This window comes from Pleurodeles waltl, chromosome 6 (assembly GCF_031143425.1).
Source record: "Pleurodeles waltl isolate 20211129_DDA chromosome 6, aPleWal1.hap1.20221129, whole genome shotgun sequence".
Lineage (NCBI taxonomy): Eukaryota > Metazoa > Chordata > Amphibia > Caudata > Salamandridae > Pleurodeles > Pleurodeles waltl.
Window position 1 is genome coordinate 855472273 of NC_090445.1, and position 21963 is coordinate 855494235.

General features: G+C 46.7%; 1 protein-coding gene across 1 annotated transcript in view; it reads left to right on the forward strand.

Moving 5' to 3' along the window:
• Positions 1 to 21963, forward strand: part of PPRC1 (PPARG related coactivator 1) — a 191849-nt gene that overhangs the window by 124674 nt on the left and 45212 nt on the right. Inside the window, exon 13 of the mRNA XM_069239597.1 lies at positions 5099 to 5250. Coding sequence (XP_069095698.1) covers positions 5099 to 5250 — 152 coding nt within the window. The remainder of the gene's footprint in view (positions 1 to 5098; positions 5251 to 21963) is intronic.

Here is a 21963-nt window from a genome sequence, read left to right on the forward strand (position 1 = left end):
AGATCCGCTCCTCCATGGACGCTGCAGATACAGCTGCACGGACAATTAATACATCTGTAACTATCAGAAGGCATGCATGGCTCCGAACGTCTGGATTTAAACCAGAGATTCAACAAGCAGTTCTCAATATGCCTTTTAATGAAAAAGAACTGTTCGGTCCAGAAGTGGACACAGCGATTGAGAAACTCAAAAAAGATACGGACACTGCCAAAGCCATGGGCGCACTCTACTCCCCGCAGAGCAGAGGGAATTACAGCTCATTCCGTAAAACGCCCTTTCGAGGGGGGTTTCGGGGTCAAAGCACACAAGCCAGCACCTCACAAGCCACACCGTCCAGTTACCAAGGACAGTATAGAGGAGGTTTTCGGGGACAATATAGAGGAGGGCAATTCCCTAGAAATAGAGGAAGATTCCAAAGCCCCAAAACCCCTACTACTAAACAGTGACTCACATGTCACTCACCCCCTCCACACAACACCAGTGGGGGGACGAATAGGTCATTATTACAGAGCATGGGAGAAAATCACTACAGACACTTGGGTTCTAGCAATTATCCAACATGGTTACTGCATAGAATTTCTACAGTTCCCTCCAAACATACCACCAAAAGCACAAAATTTAACAACACACCATTCCAATCTCCTAGAGATAGAAGTGCAGGCACTATTGCAAAGGAATGCAATCGAATTAGTGCCAAACACACAAACACAGGAGTTTACTCACTGTACTTTCTGATACCAAAGAAGGACAAAACACTGAGACCAATCCTAGACCTCAGAGTAGTCAACACTTTCATCAAATCAGACCACTTCCACATGGTCACACTACAAGAAGTATTGCCATTGCTAAAGCTGCACGACTACATGGCAACTTTAGACCTCAAGGATGCTTATTTCCATATACCAATTCACCCATCGCACAGGAAATACCTAAGGTTTGTATTCAAAGGAATACATTACCAATTCAAGGTACTGCCTTTCGGATTAACAACCGCACCAAGAGTCTTTACCAAATGTCTAGCGGTAGTCGCTGCACACATCAGAAGGCAGCAAATACATGTGTTCCCATATCTAGACGACTGGCTAATCAAGGCCCATTCGTTAATAGAGTGCTCAAATCACACAAATCATATCATACAAACCCTCTTCAAACTAGGGTTCACCGTCAATTTCACAAAATCCAAAATTCGGCCACGCAAGGTACAACAATACCTGGGAGCCATAATAGACACATCAAAAGGAGTAGCCACTCCAAGTCCACAAAGAATTCAAAATTTCAACACCATCATACAACGCATGTATCCAACACAAAAGATACAAGCAAAGATGGTATTACAACTCCTAGGCATGATGTCATCATGCATAGCCATTGTCCCAAACGCAAGACTGCACATGAGGCCCTTACAACAATGCCTAGCATCACAGTGGTCTCAAGCACAGGGTCACCTTCTAGATCTGGTGTTAATAGACCGCCAAACTTACCTCTCGCTTCTGTGGTGGAACAACATAAATTTAAACAAGGGGCGGCCTTTCCAAGACCCAGTGCCACAATACGTAATAACAACAGATGCTTCCATGACAGGGTGGGGAGCACACCTCGATCAACACAGCATACAAGGACAATGGAACGTACATCAAACAAAACTGCATATCAATCACCTAGAACTTCTTGCAGTTTTTCAAGCACTAAAAGCTTTCCAACCAATAATAGTTCACAAATACATTCTCGTCAAAACAGACAACATGACAACAATGTATTATCTAAACAAGCAGGGAGGGACGCACTCCACGCAGTTAAGCCTGTTAGCACAAAAAATTTGGCATTGGGCAATTCACAACCAAATTCGCCTAATTGCACAGTTTATACCAGGGATACAAAATCAACTCGCAGACAATCTCTCTCGAGATCACCAACAGGTCCACGAATGGGAAATTCACCCCCAAATACTGAACACTTATTTCAAACTCTGGGGAACACCTCAGATAGACTTGTTTGCGACAAGAGAGAACGCAAAATGCCAAAACTTCGCATCCAGATACCCACACAAGCAATCCCAAGGCAATGCCCTATGGATGAACTGGTCAGGGATATTTGCTTACGCTTTTCCTCCTCTCCCTCTCCTTCCTTACCTGGTAAACAAACTCAGTCAAAGCAAACTCAAACTCATATTGATAGCACCAACTTGGGCAAGGCAACCCTGGTACACAACGCTGCTAGACCTATCAGTGGTACCCTGCATCAAATTGCCCAACAGGCCAGATCTGTTGACACAGCACAACCAAAAGATCAGACACCCAGATCCAGCATCGCTGAATCTAGCAATCTGGCTCCTGAAATCCTAGAATTCGGGCACTTACAACTTACCCAAGAATGTATGGAAGTCATAAAACAAGCAAGAAGGCCATCCACCAGGCACTGCTATGCAAGTAAATGGAAGAGGTTTGTTTGCTACTGCCATATTAATCAAATACAACCATTACACACAACTCCAGAACATGTAGTGGGTTACTTGCTTCACTTACAAAAATCTAACCTAGCTTTCTCTTCCATTAAGATTCACCTTGCAGCAATATCTGCATACCTGCAGACTACCTATTCAACTTCCCTATATAAAATACCAGTCATTAAAGCATTCATGGAGGGCCTTAGAAGAATTATACCACCAAGAACACTACCTGTTCCTTCATGGAACCTAAATGTTGTCCTAACTAGACTTATGGGTCCACCTTTTGAACCCATGCACTCCTGCGACATACAGTTCCTAACCTGGAAGGTGGCATTTCTCATCGCCATTACTTCCCTGAGAAGAGTAAGCGAGATTCAGGCGTTTACTATACAGGAACCTTTTATACAACTACACAAAAATAAAGTCGTCCTAAGGACCAATCCTAAATTTTTGCCAAAGGTTATTTCGCCGTTCCATCTAAATCAAACAGTGGAACTTCCGGTGTTCTTTCCACAGCCAGATACCGTAGCTGAAAGGGCACTACATACATTAGATGTCAAAAGAGCATTAATGTATTACATCGACAGAACAAAGAACATCAGAAAGACTAAACAACTCTTTATTGCATTTCAAAAACCTCATGCAGGAAACCCAATTTCAAAACAAGGTATAGCCAGATGGATAGTTAAATGCATCCAAATCTGCTACCTTAAAGCTAAACGACAGCTGCCCATTACACCAAGGGCACACTCAACCAGAAAGAAAGGTGCTACCATGGCCTTTCTAGGAAACATCCCAATGCAAGAAATATGTAAGGCAGCCACATGGTCTACGCCTCACACATTCACCAAGCACTACTGTGTAGACGTGTTATCCGCACAACAAGCCACAGTAGGTCAAGCTGTATTAAGGACATTATTTCAGACTACTTCCACTCCTACAGGCTGATCCACCGCTTTTGGGGAAATAACTGCTTACTAGTCTATTGCAGAACATGCGTATCTACAGCGACAGATGCCATCGAACTGAAAATGTCACTTACCCAGTGTACATCTGTTCGTGGCATCAGTCGCAGTAGATTCGCATGTGCCCACCCGCCTCCCCGGGAGCCTGTAGCAGTTTGGAAGTTACCTTCAATTATTTATATATGTATCATCTCAACCTTAAATAAGTGCATACTTAGTCACTCCATTGCATGGGCACTATTACTACAATTCAACTCCTACCTCACCCTCTGCGGGGAAAAACAATCGAGGATGGAGTCGACGCCCATGCGCAATGGAGACAAAAGGAGGAGTCACTCGGTCCCGTGACTCGAAAGACTTCTTCGAAGAAAAACAACTTGTAACACTCCGGCCCAACACCAGATGGCGAGCTATTGCAGAACATGCGAATCTACTGCGACTGATGCCACGAACAGATGTACACTGGGTAAGTGACATTTTCATTTTCTTGCGTCCTTGTGTGCTACTGTACCCCTTCAAATTCTTACCCCTCCCTGTGTTGCTACTACATCTCCAAGCTTGTCTGTAACCGCCCAGCAATGTCAATTTTTGCCAGGGTATGACTAAAGAGCAGACTTGAAAGGTTGTTTTATTTCCTGTGTTACACACTTTGCAAAGAATTGCAGACCTTTAAATAAAAAAGCTTTTATGGTGCTATGGAAAAGGATTACTGCTGCACTCGGGCAGCTGTAGTTTGAGACAGAAAAAGCATGACGTCCCTTATCTTTGAGGCCCATAAATCTGCTCCCTTTGCTATTACTAAGGACCAAATGCCTGAAGCATTTATTTCAGTTCTGAGTCCTTTCGAAAGAAAATTGGACCCCAGCAAGCTTTTTTGTGTTTAAATGTTGATACTTCCTTGTTTAAGTTTTGAAGTGTTTTTTCTGTTCTTTTAAAGGTCTGGAGTAGACAGCTTTAGCAGTTTCACCATCCTAATGCTTTCCAGTGAAACTGTAATAAAATAAAAACGTTTATGTACAGATAATTCGACTTCCGTTCAGCCCTCTTCACCCACTTATCTGTTCAGTTTTCATTCACACTCAAATTCCTACCACAGCCTACATGCGTGGAGGCAATGGGTCAGCCCACTTCAGCCATTGGCTCTCTTCACTGTAGCATTTAACTTTTGTAAATGTGCCTAAAAAATAGTCCACTTCAGTGCCAGGTCTGGTAGGCCAATCTCTACTTTAGTTTCATGTTTTTGTTTTTATTTTTCTATTCAAAATGAGTTTGTTTTTTTTGCAAACATGCTTGCCACCCTTAGACTGCAGCTGTATGTGTATGTGTGTGTATGTATATATATATATGTGTATATATATATATGTGTGTATATATATATATATATACATATATATATATATCTCTCTCATCCAAAACTAAGTCCTGCCTAGGTCAGACCTATTGGCTTTGCCAATGATTGTTTACATTTACCAATTACTGTGTTGCTTTTCTTTCTTTTGCTAAGAACTTGCTGTACTGATGTTTTTCTACTCTCTTTAAAGCATGGGGGGTAACGTCCTTGTATTCTGTCACAAACTATTCTACACCTGCAATAAACAAGGCATCAGTTTGAACATTCAAAATTGATTTTAATGTGTACAGTATACTACTGAAATAAAGATGCATTATATTTTACATTTTGTTGCAGTGATAACTATGGGTTTGTTACTTACCGCTACACTGAAGATGCTTTCACTGCCATAGAAAATGGCCACAAACTAAGAAGGCCAGATGAGCTGCCCTTTGACCTCTGTTTTGGTGGTCGCAGACAGTTCTGCAAGAGTAACTATGCAGATCTTGGTATGTATGGATTTTGTTTTGTTTGTTACTGCCTGGTTTAACATAATTCTTTCAGTAAGAAAAGATGATTTATTGTATTATTAAAACTGTAGTACAAGGTAACTTTTAAGAGGCATTTGATGGCATGGGCAAAGTAAGCAACACTCACACACACTATATCCAGATAGTTATGTTTCTGTCTTCCTTCTGTATTATTCAGTGTCAACCGTCACAGTATAGTTCAGTAGTGTCTTTGCCCAAACAGGACCCCACCATAATTCTTGCCCAGGCCCCCCAACATCTTTAAGATATTACATTTATCGGGAAAAAAAGCGTCTAATCAGACCGTTGTTGCTGCACTATAATTATTTTCTGGAGCAGAAGTGTTTCCCAAACTGAGGGTCGGGCCCCATTGGTGGGTCACAGGCCATTTTTGGTAGCAAAAGCCTTGTCCCTGTTTGTGCACCATTTCGGCAGTGCTAAACAATGTCCCCAAATCCAGTTTTAAAACACTCTTGCAAATATTCCCAAACAAGACTCCAGGTGAAATTTACAGCATTTGTTACTGCTGTTTAAAAACAAAAAAAATTATATAACGTAAGCCATTTCAACAGATAATGTTGACACTTCACATGATCATACATAACACCATACTACTTGCGTATTACTTTCACTCAAAATGTATCTCACTATGTGCAATATAATCTGGTTCTCATGTGAAGTGCTCTAATGCAGTTGGGCAGTATTATATAAAACTGATACATATATGTTCGGTGGCATGTGTAGCTGCAGATACACATGCTGTGCATTATCCTGCCATCTAGTGTTGAGCTCTGAGTGTTACAAGCTGTTTTTCTTCGAAGAAGTCTTTTCGAGTCACGAGACCAAGGGACTCCTACCTTTTCGGCTCCATTGCGCATGGCCGTCGACTCCATCTTAGATTGTTTTCTTTCCGCCATTGGGTTCGGACGTGTTCCTCTTCGCTCCGTATTTTGAATCGGGAAAGTTAGCTAAATATCGAAAATTCAACGGTATTGTTATCGCTCGGTACCAGGTTAGTGTTATTGCATCGGCACCGATCACAGAGGCGCTCCGGTGGCCCTTTGGGGCTCCCGCTCTTCAGCGTGTCTTGGTCGGCCCGAACACATGCATTGACGAAGACTAATGGATCGGACCCCCTTCCGCTTCTGTCCGAAGTGCCACTCTAAGTATCCTTATACAGACCAACACCTGGTCTGTAATCTGTGTTTATCACCAGAACACAGGGAGGATACTTGTGAGGCCTGTCGGGCGTTTCGATAAAAGACCCTTCGTGATCGAGCGAGAAGACTACAAATGGCGTCGACACCAAGAGAACAACTCGACGCAGAGTATGAGGAAAGAATTTCCATCCAGGGGACAGACTCTTACGATTCCGAAAGTGAGGGAACCACGACGATGCAGAAAACAGTGAGTAAAACTGGCCCGTCCAAAACTCACACAAAGATCGTTAAGGCCAAGGGGACGCCACCGCCAGCAGTCCACGGCTTAACCCATCGAAAAGAAGGTGACCAAACATCGGCACCGAAAAAGGCCAGAGATTTGCCGAAGACTTCAGACTCCGGTCGAGATTCTGGCACCGAACGATCTCTACACCGAGAGTTCAACTCACCCAAGGTGAGGAAGATAACGTCGGAACCGAAAAAAGCGGCTTCGGAGCTGAAAAGAAGCTCTTACACAGAAGAGCAAGGTCTTTCCAGCCAAATGCATGAAAAGTACAGATTTGAGCAGGAAATAAATATGGTTGAGCCAGACCATACACAAAGGAGGTTACATATCCAGAAAGACTGGGAAAATACAAACTCTTCCTCCAATTAAAACAAAAAAAGCTGGCATTTCAAGAGTCAGAAATAAAGGCGAAGGTGGCCAGAGAGAAAAACACCACCACCAAGTGTTTCTCCACAACCTTCCACCACTACACTCAACACAGTTGTCTCCGGTGGGATCACCTCCAATGCATTCACTTACGCATACAGGGATGACGCAGGATGATCCTGATGCATGGGACTTGTATGATGCACCAGTATCAGACAACAGTCCGGACTGTTACCCAACAAAGCCGTCACCTCCAGAGGACAGTACTGCATATCCGCAGGTTCGATCAAGGGCAGCTATGTTCCATAATGTAGCAATGCACTCTGAGCCAATAGAGGATGATTTCCTGTTAAACACCTTGGCATCCACCCACACTTCCTACCAGAGTCTGCCAATGCTCGTGGGCATGCTCAAACATGCAAACAGGTATTCCAGGAGCCAGTCAAAGGAAGGGCTATCACGCCTAGGGTGGAGAAAAAATACAAGCCTCCCCCAACGTGTCCTGTGTTTATAACACAGCAACTTACACTATACTCGGTGGTTGTAGAAGCAGCAAGAAAGAGGGCAAACTCTCAATCGTCAGGAGATGCTCCACCGCCTGACAAAGAGTAGGAAGTTTGACGCAGTGGGCAAACGAGTGGCAGCACAGGCAGCCAATCAATGGCAGATCGCAAACTCGCAAGCCCTACTTGCTCGCTATGACAGGGCACACTGGGACGAGATGCAACACATTATACAACACTTGCCTAAAGAACACCAGAAACGTGCCCAGCAGGTTGTGGAAGAAGGACAAGCAATTTCCAACAACCAAATAAGGTCCGCATTAGACTCAGCAGACACGGCAGCACGAACGGTCAACACTGCGGTAACCATTCGCAGGCATGCATGGTTACGAAGCTCTGGATTCAAGCCAGAAATCCAACAAGCAGTGTTAAACATGCCTTTTAACCAGGAACAATTGTTTGGGCCGGAAGTGGACACAGCAATTGAAAAATTAAAGAAGGACACGGCCAAAGCCATGGGCGCGCTCTACTCCCCTCGGGGCAGAGGCACATTTAGAAAGCCACAGTTTAGAGGGGAGTTTCGAATGCAAACACCGGAGCCTTCCCCCTCGCAAACCTGACCCACCTATCGGGCACAATACCAGAGCGGAGGGTTTCGTGGCTCATAGAGAGGTGGACAATTCCCAAGAGGAAGGGGAAAGTTCCAGACACCTAAAACAAGCCAAACAGTGACTTCAATGTCACAAAACCCCAACACTTCACACCAGTGGGGGGGAGGGGGGAGGGACTTACCGCATACTATAAAAACTGGAGACACATTACTACGGACGCATGGGTCCTAGCCATTATCCAACATGGTTATTGCATAGAATTCACGAATTTCCCGCCAGATGTGCCCCCAAGGGCACACATTATGTCCAAACAACACTTAGACCTATTACAACTAGAGGTCCAAGCATTATTACAAAAACAAGCGATAGTTAGTACCCAACCATCAGAAAGGAACAGGCGTCTACTCACTATATTTCCTAATTCCAACGAAGGACAAAACGTTAAGACCTATATTAGACCTCAGAACACTGAATCTCTTCATCAAGTCTGATCACTTCCACATGGTAACTGTAAGGAAATGCCTCCTTGGCATGGTTACCCCCTGAGTTTTTGCCTTTGCTGATGCTATGTTTTGAATTGAAAGTGTGCTGAGGCCTGCTAACCAGGCCCCAGCACCAGTGCTCTTTCCCTAAACTTGTACTTTTGTTCACACAACTGGCACACCCTGGCATCCAGGTAAGTCCCTTGTAACTGGTACCACTGGTACCAAGGGCCCTGATACCAGGGAAGGTCTCTAAGGGCTGCAGCATATCTTATGCCACCCTGGGGACCCCTCACTCAGCACAGACACACTGCTTGCCAGCTTGTGTGTGCTGGTGAGGACAAAATGAGTAAGTCGGCATGGCACTCCCCTCAGGGTGCCATGCCAACCTCACACTGCCTATGCAGTATAGATAAGTCACCCCTCTAGCAGGCCTTACAGCCCTAAGGCAGGGTGCACTATACCATAGGTGAGGGCACCAGTGCATGAGCACTGTGCCCCTACAGTGTCTAAGCCAAACCTTAGACATTGTAAGTGCAGGGTAGCTGTAAGGAAATGCCTCCTTGGCATGGTTGCCCCCTGACTTTTTGCCTTTGCTGATGCTATGTTTACAATTGAAAGTGTGCTGAGGCCTGCTAACCAGGCCCCAGCACCAGTGTTCTTTCCCTAACCTGTACTTTTGATTCCACAATTGGCACACCCTGGCATCCAGATAAGTCCCTTGTAACTGGTACCTCTGGTACCAAGGGCCCTGATGCCAGGGAAGGTCTCTAAGGGCTGCAGCATGTATCATGCCACCCTAAGAGACCCCTCACTCAGCACAGACACACTGCTTACCAGCTTGTTTGTGCTAGTGAGAACAAAATGAGTAAGTCGACATGGCACTCCCCTCAGGGTGCCATGCCAGCCTCTCACTACCTATGCAGTATAGGTAAGACACCCCTCTAGCAGGCCTTACAGCCCTAAGGCAGGGTGCACTATACCATAGGTGAGGGTACCAGTGCATGAGCACTGTGCCCCTACAGTGTCTAAGCAAAACCTTAGACATTGTAAGTGCAGGGTAGCCATAAGAGTATATGGTCTGGGAGTCTGTTTTACACGAACTCCACAGCACCATAATGGCTACACTGAAAACTGGGAAGTTTGGTATCAAACTTCTCAGCACAATAAATGCACACTGATGCCAGTGTACATTTTATTGTAAAATGCACCACAGAGGGCACCTTAGAGGTGCCCCCTGAAACTTAACCGACTATCTGTGTAGGCTGACTGGTTCCAGCAGCCTGCCACACTAGAGACATGTTGCTGGCCCCATGGGGAGAGTGCCTTTGTCACTCTGAGGCCAGTAACAAAGCCTACACTGGGTGGAGATGCTAACACCTCCCCCAGGCAGGAGCTGTAACACCTGGCGGTGAGCCTCAAAGGCTCACCCCTTTGTCACAGCACCGCAGGACACTCCAGCTAGTGGAGTTGCCCGCCCCCTCCGGCCCCGGTCCCCACTTTTGGCGGCAAGGCCGGAGAAAATAATGAGAATAACAAGGAGTCGTCACTGGCCAGTCAGGACAGCCCCTAAGGTGTCCTGAGCTGAGGTGACTCTAACTTTCAGAAATCCTCCATCTTGCAGATGGAGGATTCCCCCAATAGGGTTAGGATTGTGACCCCCTCCCCTTGTGAGGAGGCACAAAGAGGGTGTACCCACCCTCAGGGCTAGTAGCCATTGGCTACTAACCCCCCAGACCTAAACACGCCCTTAAATTTAGTATTTAAGGGCTACCCTGAACCCTAGAAAATTAGATTCCTGCAACAACAAGGACTGCCTAGCTGAAAACCCCTGCAGAGGAAGACCAGACGACAACTACTGCCTTGGCTCCAGAAACTCACCGGCCTGTCTCCTGCCTTCCAAAGAACTCTGCTCCAGCGACGCCTTCCAAAGGGACCAGCGACCTCTGAATCCTCTGAGGACTGCCCTGCTTCGACGACAAGAAACTCCTGAGGACAGCGGACCTGCTCCAAAAAGACTGCAACTTTATTCCAAAGGAACAGCTTTAAAGACCCCTGCAATCTCCCCGCAAGAAGCGTGAGACTTGCAACACTGCACCCGGCGACCCCGACTCGGCTGGTGGAGAACCAACACCTCAGGGAGGACCCCAGGACTACTCTACGACTGTGAGTACCAAAACCTGTCCCCCCTGAGTCCCCACAGCGCCGCCTGCAGAGGGAATCCCGAGGCTTCCCCTGACCGCGACTCTCTGAAACCTAAGTCCCGACGCCTGGAAAAGACCCTGCACCCGCAGCCCCCAGGACCTGAAGGACCGGACTTTCACTGCAGAAGTGACCCCCAGGAGTCCCTCTCCCTTGCCCAAGTGGAGGTTTCCCCGAGGAAGCCCCCCCTTGCCTGCCTGCCGTGCTGAAGAGATCCCGTGATCTCTCATTGACTTCCATTGCGAACCTGACGCTTGTTCTAACACTGCACCCGGCCGCCCCCGCGCCGCTGAGGGTGAAATTTCTGTGTGGGCTTGTGTCCCCCCGGTGCCCTACAAAACCCCCCCTGGTCTGCCCTCCGAAGACGCGGGTACTTACCTGCAAGCAGACCGGAACCGGGGCACCCCCCTCTCTCCATTGAAGCCTATGCGTTTTGGGCACCACTTTGAACTCTGCACCTGACCGGCCCTGAGCTGCTGGTGTGGTAACTTTGGGGTTGCTCTGAACCCCCAACGGTGGGCTACCTTGGACCAAGAACTGAACCCTGTAAGTGTCGTACTTACCTGGTAAATCTAACAAAAACTTACCTCCCCCAGGAACTGTGAAAATTGCACTGTCCACTTTTGAAATAGCTATTTGTGAATAACTTGAAAAGTATACATGCAATTGAAATGATTCAAAGTTCCTAATGTACTTACCTGCAATACCTTTCAAACAAGATATTACATGTTAAATTTGAACCTGTGGTTCTTAAAATAAACTAAGAAAATATATTTTTCTATACAAAACCTATTGGCTGGATTTGTCTGAGTGTGTGTACCTCATTTATTGTCTGTGTATGTACAACAAATGCTTAACACTACTCCTTGGATAAGCCTACTGCTCGACCACACTACCACAAAATAGAGCATTAGTATTATCTATTTTTACCACTATTTTGCCTCTAAGGGGAACCCTTGGACTCTGTGCATGCTATTCCTTACTTTGAAATAGCACATACAGAGCCAACTTCCTACAGAATGTGACCCCCTCCCCTTGGGAGGAGGCACAAAGAGGGTGTAGCCACCCTCAGGGCTAGTAGCCATTGGCTAATGCCCTCCCTGACCTAAACACACCCCTAAATACTGTATTTAGGGGCTCCCCTGAACCTAGGAAATCAGATTCCTGCAACTTACGAAGAAGAGGACTGCTGAGCTGAAAAACCCCTGCAGAGAAGACTGAGACACCAACTGCTTTGGCCCCAGCCCTACCGGCCTGTCTCCCTCCTTCAGAAGAAAACTGCTCCAGCGACGCTTTCCCCAGGACCTGCGACCTCTGAATCCTCAGAGGACTGCCCTGCTTCCAAAGGACCAAGAAACTCCCGAGAACAGCGGCCCTGTTCAACAAAGACTGCAACTTTGTTTCCAGAGGAGCAGATTTAAAGACCCCTGCAATCCCCGCAAGAAGCGTGAGATTTGCAACACTGCACCCAGCGACCCCGACTCGACTGGTGGAGAAACAACGCTACAGGGAGGACCCCCTGGCGACTGAGACTGTGAGTAACCAAAGTTGTCCCCCCTGAGCCCCCACAGTGACGCCTGCAGAGGGAATCCCGAGGCTCCCCCTGACCGCGACTGTCTGAATCCAAAATCCCGACGCCTGGAAAAGACCCTGCACCCGCAGCCACCAGGACCTGAAGGATCGGAACTCAAGTGCAGGAGTGACCCCCAGGAAGCCCTCTCCCTTGCCCAGGTTGTGGCTACCCCGAGGAGCCCCCCCCCCCCCCCCCTTGCCTGCCTGCATCGCTAGAGAGACCCCTTGGTCTCCCATTGAAACCTATTGAAAACCCGACGCGTGTTTGCACACTGCACCCGGCCGCCCCAGTGCCGCTGAGGGTGTACTTTCTGTGCTGACTTGTGTCCCCCCCCGGTGCCCTACAAAACCCCCCTGGTCTGCCCTCCGAAGACGCGGGTACTTACCTGCTGGCAGACTGGAACCGGGGCACCCCCTTCTCCATTGAAGCCTATGTGTTTTGGGCACCATTTTGAACTCTGCACCTGACCGGCCCTGAGCTGCTGGTGTGGTGACTTTGGGGTTGCTCTGAACCCCCAACGGTGGGCTACCTTGGACCCCAATTTGAACCCCGTAGGTGGTTTACTTACCTGCAAGAACTAACAATAACTTACCTCCCCCAGGAACTGTTGAAAATTGCACTGTCCACTTTTGAAATAGCTATATGTGTTTTATGTAAAAAGTATATATGCTATTGTGATTATTTAAAGTTCCTAAAGTACTTACCTGCAATACCTTTCAAATGAGATATTACATGTAGAATTTGAACCTGTGGTTCTTAAAATAAACTAAGAAAATATATTTTTCTATAACAAAAACCTATTGGCCTGGAATTGTCTCAGTGTGTGTTCCTCATGTATTGCCTGTGTGTATGTACAACAAATGCTTAACACTACTCCTTTGATAAGCTTACTGCTCGACCACACTACCACAAAATAGAGCATTAGTATTATCTCTTTTTGCCACTATCTTACCTCTAAGGGGAACCCTTGGACTCTGTGCATACTATTCCTTACTTTGAAATAGTGCATACAGAGCCAACTTCCTACAGTAACACTTCAGGACGTGGTTCCCTTACTAAAAAAGGAGGACTACATGTCAACGTTAGATCTCAAGGATGCCTACTTTCACATAGCCATCCATCCTTCTCACAGAAAATACTTAAGGTTTGTAATACACGGCGTACACTATCTATTCAAAGTGTTACAATTCGAGATAACAGCCCCAAAGGTATTCACAAAATTACTTGCAGTAGTAGCCGCTCACATAAGGAGACAGCACATGCACGTATTCCCATACTTAGACGACTGGCTATTAAAAACCAGCACTCAACAGTGTCTTCTTCACACGCAATACGTTATAGAAACTCTACACAAACTAGGGTTTTCTATAAATTACCAGAAATCACATCTGCAACCATCCCAAATACAACAATACTTGGGAGCAACACTCAACACACACAAAGCGATTGCCATTCCAAGTCCACAAAGGGTGCAAGCGTTCCAAAATATAACATCAAGGATACAGCCAAACCAACACTACCCAGTAAGGTTTGTAATGAAACTTCTAGGCATGATGTCTTCATGCAGAGCCATTGTCCCAAACACGAGATTACACATGTGGCCCTTACAACAGTGCCTAGCAAAACAATGGACACAAGCACAGGGTCAACCCCAAGATCTAGTGTTGATAGACCACCAGACACACTTCTCGCTTCAATGGTGTAACCATATAAATTTAAACCAAGGGCGGCCATTCCAGGACCCAGTGCCTCAAGATGTGATCACAACAGATGCTTCCATGATGAGGTGGGGAGCACACCTCAACAAGCACAGCATTTCAACCACTAATAGCCCACAAACACATTCTTGTCAAAACCGACAACATGACAACAATGTATTCTCTCAACAAACAAGGAGGGGCACACTCATCACAACTGTGTCTCTTAGCACATAAAATGTGGCATTGGGCAATTCACAATCACATTCGCCTAATAGCACAATACATCCCAGGCATTCAGAACCAGTTGGCCGACAATCTCAGTCGAGATCACCAGCAAACACACAAATGGGAAATTCATCCCCAGATCCTACAGGATTACTTCCTATGCTGGGAACACCAAAAATGGACCTATTCGCAACAAAAGAAAACGCAAAATGTCAATACTTCGCGTCCAGGTACCCACACCCTCAATCCAAGGGCAATACTTTATGGATCAGTTGGTCAGGGATATTTGCTTACGCTTTTCCCCCTCTTCCTTATCTGGTAAACTAAGTCAAAACAGACTCAAACTAATACTCATAGCACCAACCTGGGCTCGCCAACCGTGGTACACAACACTGCTGGACCTATCAGTAGTACCTCACATCAAATTACCAAACAGGCCAGATCTGTTAACTCAACACAAACAGATCAGACACCCGAATCCAGCATCGCTCAATCTAGCAATCTGGCTCCTGAAGTCTTAGAATTTGGACACTTAGACCTTACACAAGAATGTATGGAGGTCATTAAACCAGCTAGAAAACCTACAACAAGACATTGTTACGCAAACAAATGGAAAAGATTTGTTTACTACTGCCACACTAATCAAATTCAACCACTACATGCTTCCGCAAAGGACATTGTAAGCTACTTATTACACTTACAAAAGTCTAAGCTAGCATTCTCTTCAATTAAACTACATCTCACAGCAATATCTGCCTATCTGCAGATTACACATTCAACATCGCTTTTTAGAATCCCAGTCATCAAAGCATTTATGGAGGGACTAAAAAGAATCATACCCCCAAGAACACCACCAGTACCTTCGTGGAACCTTAATATTGTATTAACACGACTCATGGGACCACCATTTGAACCCATGCACTCTTGTGAAATGCAATACTTAACTTGAAAAGTAGCCTTTCTAATAGCTATCACATCACTTAGAGTAAGTGAGATACAAGCATTTACTATACAAGAACCCTTTATACAAATACATAAACATAAAGTGGTTCTCTGTACAAATCCCAAATTCCTACCAAAGGTCATATCACCATTCCACCTAAACCAAACAGTAGAACTCCCAGTATTCTTTCTGCAACCAGACTTAGTAGCCGAAAGAGCCTTAGATACATTAGACATAAAGAGCGCTAATGTATTACATTGACAGAACAAAACAATTTCGTAAAACAAAACAATTTTTCGTAGCCTTCCAAAAACCTCATGCAGGTAATCCTATATCCAAACAAGGCATTGCCAGATGGATAGTTAAATGTATTCAAACTTGCTATATTAAAGCAAAAAGAGATCTGCCTATTACACCAAGAGCGCATTGCACTGGGAAAAAAGGCGCCACAATGGCTTTTCTGGGGAATATACCTATGACAGAAATTTGCAAGGCAGCCACCTGGTCTACGCCTCATACATTCACTAAGCATTACTGTGTAGATGTGTTAGCAACGCAACAAGCCACAGTAGGACAGGCTGTATTAAGGACATTATTTCAGACAACTTCAACTCCTACAGGCTAAGCCACTGCATTTTTGGGGAGATTACTGCTTATTATTCTATGCAGAGCATGTGTATCTGCAGCTACACATGCCACCGAACGGAAAATGTCACTTACCCAGTGTACATCTGTTTGTGGCATGAGACGCTGCAGATTCACATGCGCCCTCCCACCTCCTCGGGAGCCTGTAGCAGTTATTAGTTGAATGAAAATTGTAAATTTGTAAATAACTATTCTTTTAATACACATTATGTACATACATACCTACTCCATTGCATGGGCACATCTAGTATACTCACAACTCTACCTCACCCTCTGCGGGGAAAACAATCTAAGATGGAGATGACACCTATGCGCAGTGGAGCCGAAAGGGAGGAGTCCCTCGGTCTCGTGACTCAAAAAGACTTCTTCGAGGAAAAACAACTTGTAACACTCCGAGCCCAACACTAGATGGCAGGATGTGTGTGTATGTATATATATGTTCGATGGCATGTGTAGCTGCAGATACACATGCTGTGCACATCCCGCCATCTGGTGTTGGGCTCGGAGTGTTACAAGTTGTTTTTCTTCGAAGAAGTCTTTTAGAGTCACGAGACCGAGGGACTCCTCCCATTTCGGCTCCATTGCGCATGCGCGTCGAATCCATCTTAGATTGTTTTTTTTCTGCCATCGGATTCAGACGTGTTCCTTTTCGCTCCGTGTTTCGGGTCGGAAAGTTAGTTAGAATCTCGGAAAAATCGTCTGTATTGTTTGCGTTCGGTATCGGGTTAGTTACAACAGATCGACACCGACTTTTGAAGAGCTCCGGTGGCCCTTCGGGGTTTTTTCGATTCCCCCGTCGGGGCCTGGTCGGCCCGGCCACGTGTCTCTTCAAGGCTGATGGAACGGACCCCATTCCGCTTCTGCCCAAAATGCCATAACAAGTATCCATATACAGATCAGCATCTGGTCTGTAACTTGTGTTTGTCCCCGGAACACAAGGAAGATACTTGTGAAGCCTGTCAAGCGTTTCGGTCCAGGAAGACATTAAGAGACCGAAGAGCAAGGAGACTGCAAATGGCGTCGGCGCCGACAGGACAAGAGCGTTTCGGGGAGGAGGAAGAAACATTCTCCATCCAGGAATCTGACTCGGATGAGATCGATCCTGAAGAAACGCCGAAAACCGTGAGTAAGACGTCCAAACACAAAACTCACGAAAAAAACACTAAAGCCCAGGGGACGCCACCGCCAACAGGCCATGGCTTAACCCGAAAAATAGGTGACCGATCATCAGCACCGAAAAAGGGCACGCTGGGGGCGAAGTCATCCGACTCCGGTCGAGATACCGCTACACAGCAATCTCGGGCTCGAGATAGTGGCTCCGAGCAGGTTCGGCACCGAGATAGCGGCACCGAAATGGGTCGGCACCGAGAGACCACGACGCCGAAAGTAAAGGGTTCGTCGGAACCGAAAAAAAGCAGCCGAAAAGGTTTCGATACCGAAACATCCGGCCTCGTAACCGAAAACAAGTTCCTACACTGAGGAACAAGGACTGTCCACACAAATGAAGACATAGATTTGGACAGGAATTGGAAACAATAGAGCCAGACTATACACAAAGAAGGCTCCATATCCAAAAAGAAACCGGGAAGATCAGTACTCTCCCTCCAATTAAAATGAAACGCAAACTTGCCTTTCAGGAAAAAGACAAGCAGCCACAGGCAAAGGTGGCTAAACAAGTAACCCCGCCACCATCTCCACAATGTTCTCCGCAACCATCACCGGTAGCCACTCCACCAATGATGCAATCCCCAACTCATACAAGAATGAGTCAAGATGACCCTGACGCATGGGACCTTTATGACGCACCAGTGTCAGATAATAGTCCTGAATGTTATCCAGCTAGACCGTCGCCACCAGAGGATAGTACAGCCTACGCACAGGTGGTGTCGAGAGCAGCGGCATTTCATAATGTCAGCCTGCATGCTGAGCCCATTGAAGACGACTTTCTTTTTAACACACTGTCGTCCACACACAGCCAGTATCAAAGTCTTCCTTTGCTACCCGGAATGCTAAAACACTCCAAAAGTGTTTGAAGAGCCTGTAAAAGGAAGGGCCATTACTCCAAGAGTGGAGAAAAAATATAAACCGCCACCAACAGACCCCGTGTACATCACACAACAGCTAACACTAGACTCAGTTGTAGTAGGGGCAGCGCGCAAAAGAGCGAACTCACATACTTCAGGAGATGCACCACCTCCAGATAAAGAAAGTAGAAAATTTGACGCAGCAGGCAAGAGGGTGGCGGCACAGGCAGCAAACCAGTGGCGTATTGCCAACTCACAGGCTTTGTTGGTCAGATACGATAGGGCCCATTGGGACGAAATGCAACTGTAAGGAAATACCTTCTTGGCATGGTTGCCCCCTGACTTTTTGCCTTTGCCTTTGCTGATGCTATGTTTACAATTGAAAGTGTGCTGAGGCCTGCTAACCAGGCCCCAGCACCAGTGTTCTTTCCCTAACCTGTACTTTTGTATCCACAATTGGCAGACCCTGGCATCCAGATAAGTCCCTTGTAACTGGTACTTCTAGTACCAAGGGCCCTGATGCCAAGGAAGGTCTCTAAGGGCTGCAGCATGTCTTATGCCACCCTGGAGACCTCTCACTCAGCACAGACACACTGCTTGCCAGCTTGTGTGTGCTAGTGAGAACAAAACGAGTAAGTCGACATGGCACTCCCCTCAGGGTGCCATGCCAGCCTCTCACTGCCTATGCAAGTATAGGTCAGTCACCCCTCTAGCAGGCCTTACAGCCCTAAGGCAGGGTGCACTATACCATAGGTGAGGGTACCAGTGCATGAGCATGGTACCCCTACAGTGTCTAAACAAAACCTTAGACATTGTAAGTGCAGGGTAGCCATAAGAGTATATGGTCTGGGAGTCTGTCAAACACGAACTCCACAGCACCATAATGGCTACACTGAAAACTGGGAAGTTTGGTATCAAACTTCTCAGCACAATAAATGCACACTGATGCCAGTGTACATTTTATTGTAAAATACACCACAGAGGGCACCTTAGAGGTGCCCCCTGAAACTTAACCGACTGTCTGTGTAGGCTGACTAGTTCCAGCAGCCTGCCACACTAGAGACATGTTGCTGGCCCCATGGGGAGAGTGCCTTTGTCACTCTGAGGCCAGTAACAAAGCCTGCACTGGGTGGAGATGCTAACACCTCCCCCAGGCAGGAGCTGTAACACCTGGCGGTGAGCCTCAAAGGCTCACCCCTTTGTCACAGCCCAGCAGGGCACTCCAGCTTAGTGGAGTTGCCCGCCCCCTCCGGCCACGGCCCCCACTTTTGGCGGCAAGGCTGGAGGGAACAAAGAAAGCAACAAGGAGGAGTCACTGGCCAGTCAGGACAGCCCCTAAGGTGTCCTGAGCTGAGGTGACTCTAACTTTTAGAAATCCTCCATCTTGCAGATGGAGGATTCCCCCAATAGGGTTAGGATTGTGACACCCTCCCCTTGGGAGGAGGCACAAAGAGGGTGTACCCACCCTCAGGGCTAGTAGCCATTGGCTACTAACCCCCCAGACCTAAACACGCCCTTAAATTTAGTATTTAAGGGCTACCCTGAACCCTAGAAAATTAGATTCCTGCAACTACAAGAAGAAGGACTGCCTAGCTGAAAACCCCTGCAGAGGAAGACCAGAAGACAACTGCCTTGGCTCCAGAAACTCACAGGCCTGTCTCCTGCCTTCCAAAGAACTCTGCTCCAGCGACGCCTTCCAAGGGACCAGCGACCTCTGACTCCTCTGAGGACTGCCCTGCTTCGAAAAAGACAAGAAACTCCCGAGGACAGCGGACCTGCTCCAAAAAGACTGCAACTTTGTTTCCAGAAGCAGCTTTAAAGAACCCTGCAACTCCCCGCAAGAAGCGTGAGACTTGCAACACTGCACCCGGCGACCCCGACTCGGCTGGTGGAGAACCAACACCTCAGGGAGGACCCCCGGACTACTCTACGACTGTGAGTACCAAAACCTGTCCCCCCTGAGCCCCCACAGCGCTGCCTGCAGAGGGAATCCCGAGGCTTCCCCTGACCGCGACTCTCTGAAACCTAAGTCCCGACGCCTGGAAAAGACCCTGCACCCGCAGCCCCCAGGACCTGAAGGACCGGACTTTCACTGGAGAAGTGACCCCCAGGAGTCCCTCTCCCTTGCCCAAGTGGAGGTTTCCCCGAGGAAGCCCCCCCTTGCCTGCCTGCAGCGCTAAAGAGATCCCTTGATCTCTCATAGACTAACATTGAAAACCCGACGCTTGTTTCTACACTGCACCCGGCCGCCCCCGCGCTGCTGAGGGTGAAATTTCTGTGTGGGCTTGTGTCCCCCCCGGTGCCCTACAAAACCCCCCTGGTCTGCCCTCCGAAGACGCGGGTACTTACCTGCAAGCAGACCGGAACCGGGGCACCCCCTTCTCTCCATTCTAGCCTATGCGTTTTGGGCACCACTTTGAACTCTGCACCTGACCGGCCCTGAGCTGCTGGTGTGGTGACTTTGGGGTTGCTCTGAACCCCCAACGGTGGGCTACCTTGGACCAAGAACTGAACCCTGTAAGTGTCTTACTTACCTGGTAAAACTAACAAAAACTTACTTCCCCCAGGAACTGTGAAAATTGCACTGTGTCCACTTTTAAAGTAGCTATTTGTCAATAACTTGAAAAGTATACATGCAATTGAAATGATTGAAAGTTCCTAATGTACTTACCTGCAATACCTTTCAAACAAGATATTATATGTTAAATTTGAACCTGTGGTTCTTAAAATAAACTAAGAAAAGATATTTTTCTATACAAAAACCTATTGGCTGGATTTGTCTGAGTGTGTGTACCTCATTTATTGTCTGTGTATGTAAAACAAATGCTTAACACTACTCCTTGGATAAGCCTACTGCTCGACCACACTACCACAAAATAGAGCATTAGTATTATCTCTTTTTACCACTATTTTACCTCTAAGGGGAACCCTTGGACTCTGTGCATGCTATTCCTTACTTTGAAATAGCACATACAGAGCCAACTTCCTACATTGGTGGATCAGCGGTGGGGTACAAGACTTTGCATTTGCTGGACTACTCAGCCAATACCTGATCACACGACAAATTCCAAAATTGTCATTAGAAATTGATTTTTGCAATTTGAAAAGTTTTCTAAATTCTTAAGACCTGCTAGGGCCTTGTGTTAGATCCTGTTTAGCATTTCTTTTTAGAGTTTAAAAGTTTGTTAAAAGTTTGAATTAGATTCTAGAACCAGTTTTAGATTCTTAAAAAGTATTCCAACTTTTAGAAGCAAAATGTCTAGCACAGATGTGGCTGTGGTGGAACTCGACACCACACCTTACCTCCATCTACAGATGAGAGAGCTAAGGTCACTCTGTAAACTAAAGAAAATAGCAATGGGCCCCAAACCTACCAAAGTACAGCTCCAGGAGCTTTTGGCAGAGTTTGAAAAGGCCAACCCCTCTGAGGGTGGCAACTCAGAGGATGAAGATAGTGACTTGGAGGGAAATTCCCCCCCTCCAGTCCTACTTAGGGCTTGAGTAGCCCTGCTCTCCCTGACTCCACAAATAATAGTCAGAGATGCTGGTTCCCTCACAGGAGGGACCAACAACTCTGAAATCACTGAGGATAACTCCAGTGAAGAGGACATCCAGTTAGCCAGGATGGCCGAAAGATTGGCTTTGGAAAGACAGATCCTAGCCATAGAGAGGGAAAGACAAGAGATGGGCCTAGGACCCATCAATGGTGGCAGCAACATAAATAGGGTCAGAGATTCTCCTGACATGTTGAAAATCCCTAAAGGGATTGTAACTAAATATGAAGATGGTGATGACATCACCAAATGGTTCACAGCTTTTGAGAGGGCTTGTGTAACCAGAAAAGTGAACAAATCCCACTGGGGTGCTCTCCTTTGGGAAATGTTCACAGGAAAGTGTAGGGATAGACTCCTCACACTCTCTGGAAAAGATGCAGAATCTTATGACCTCATGAAGGGTACCCTGATTGAGGGC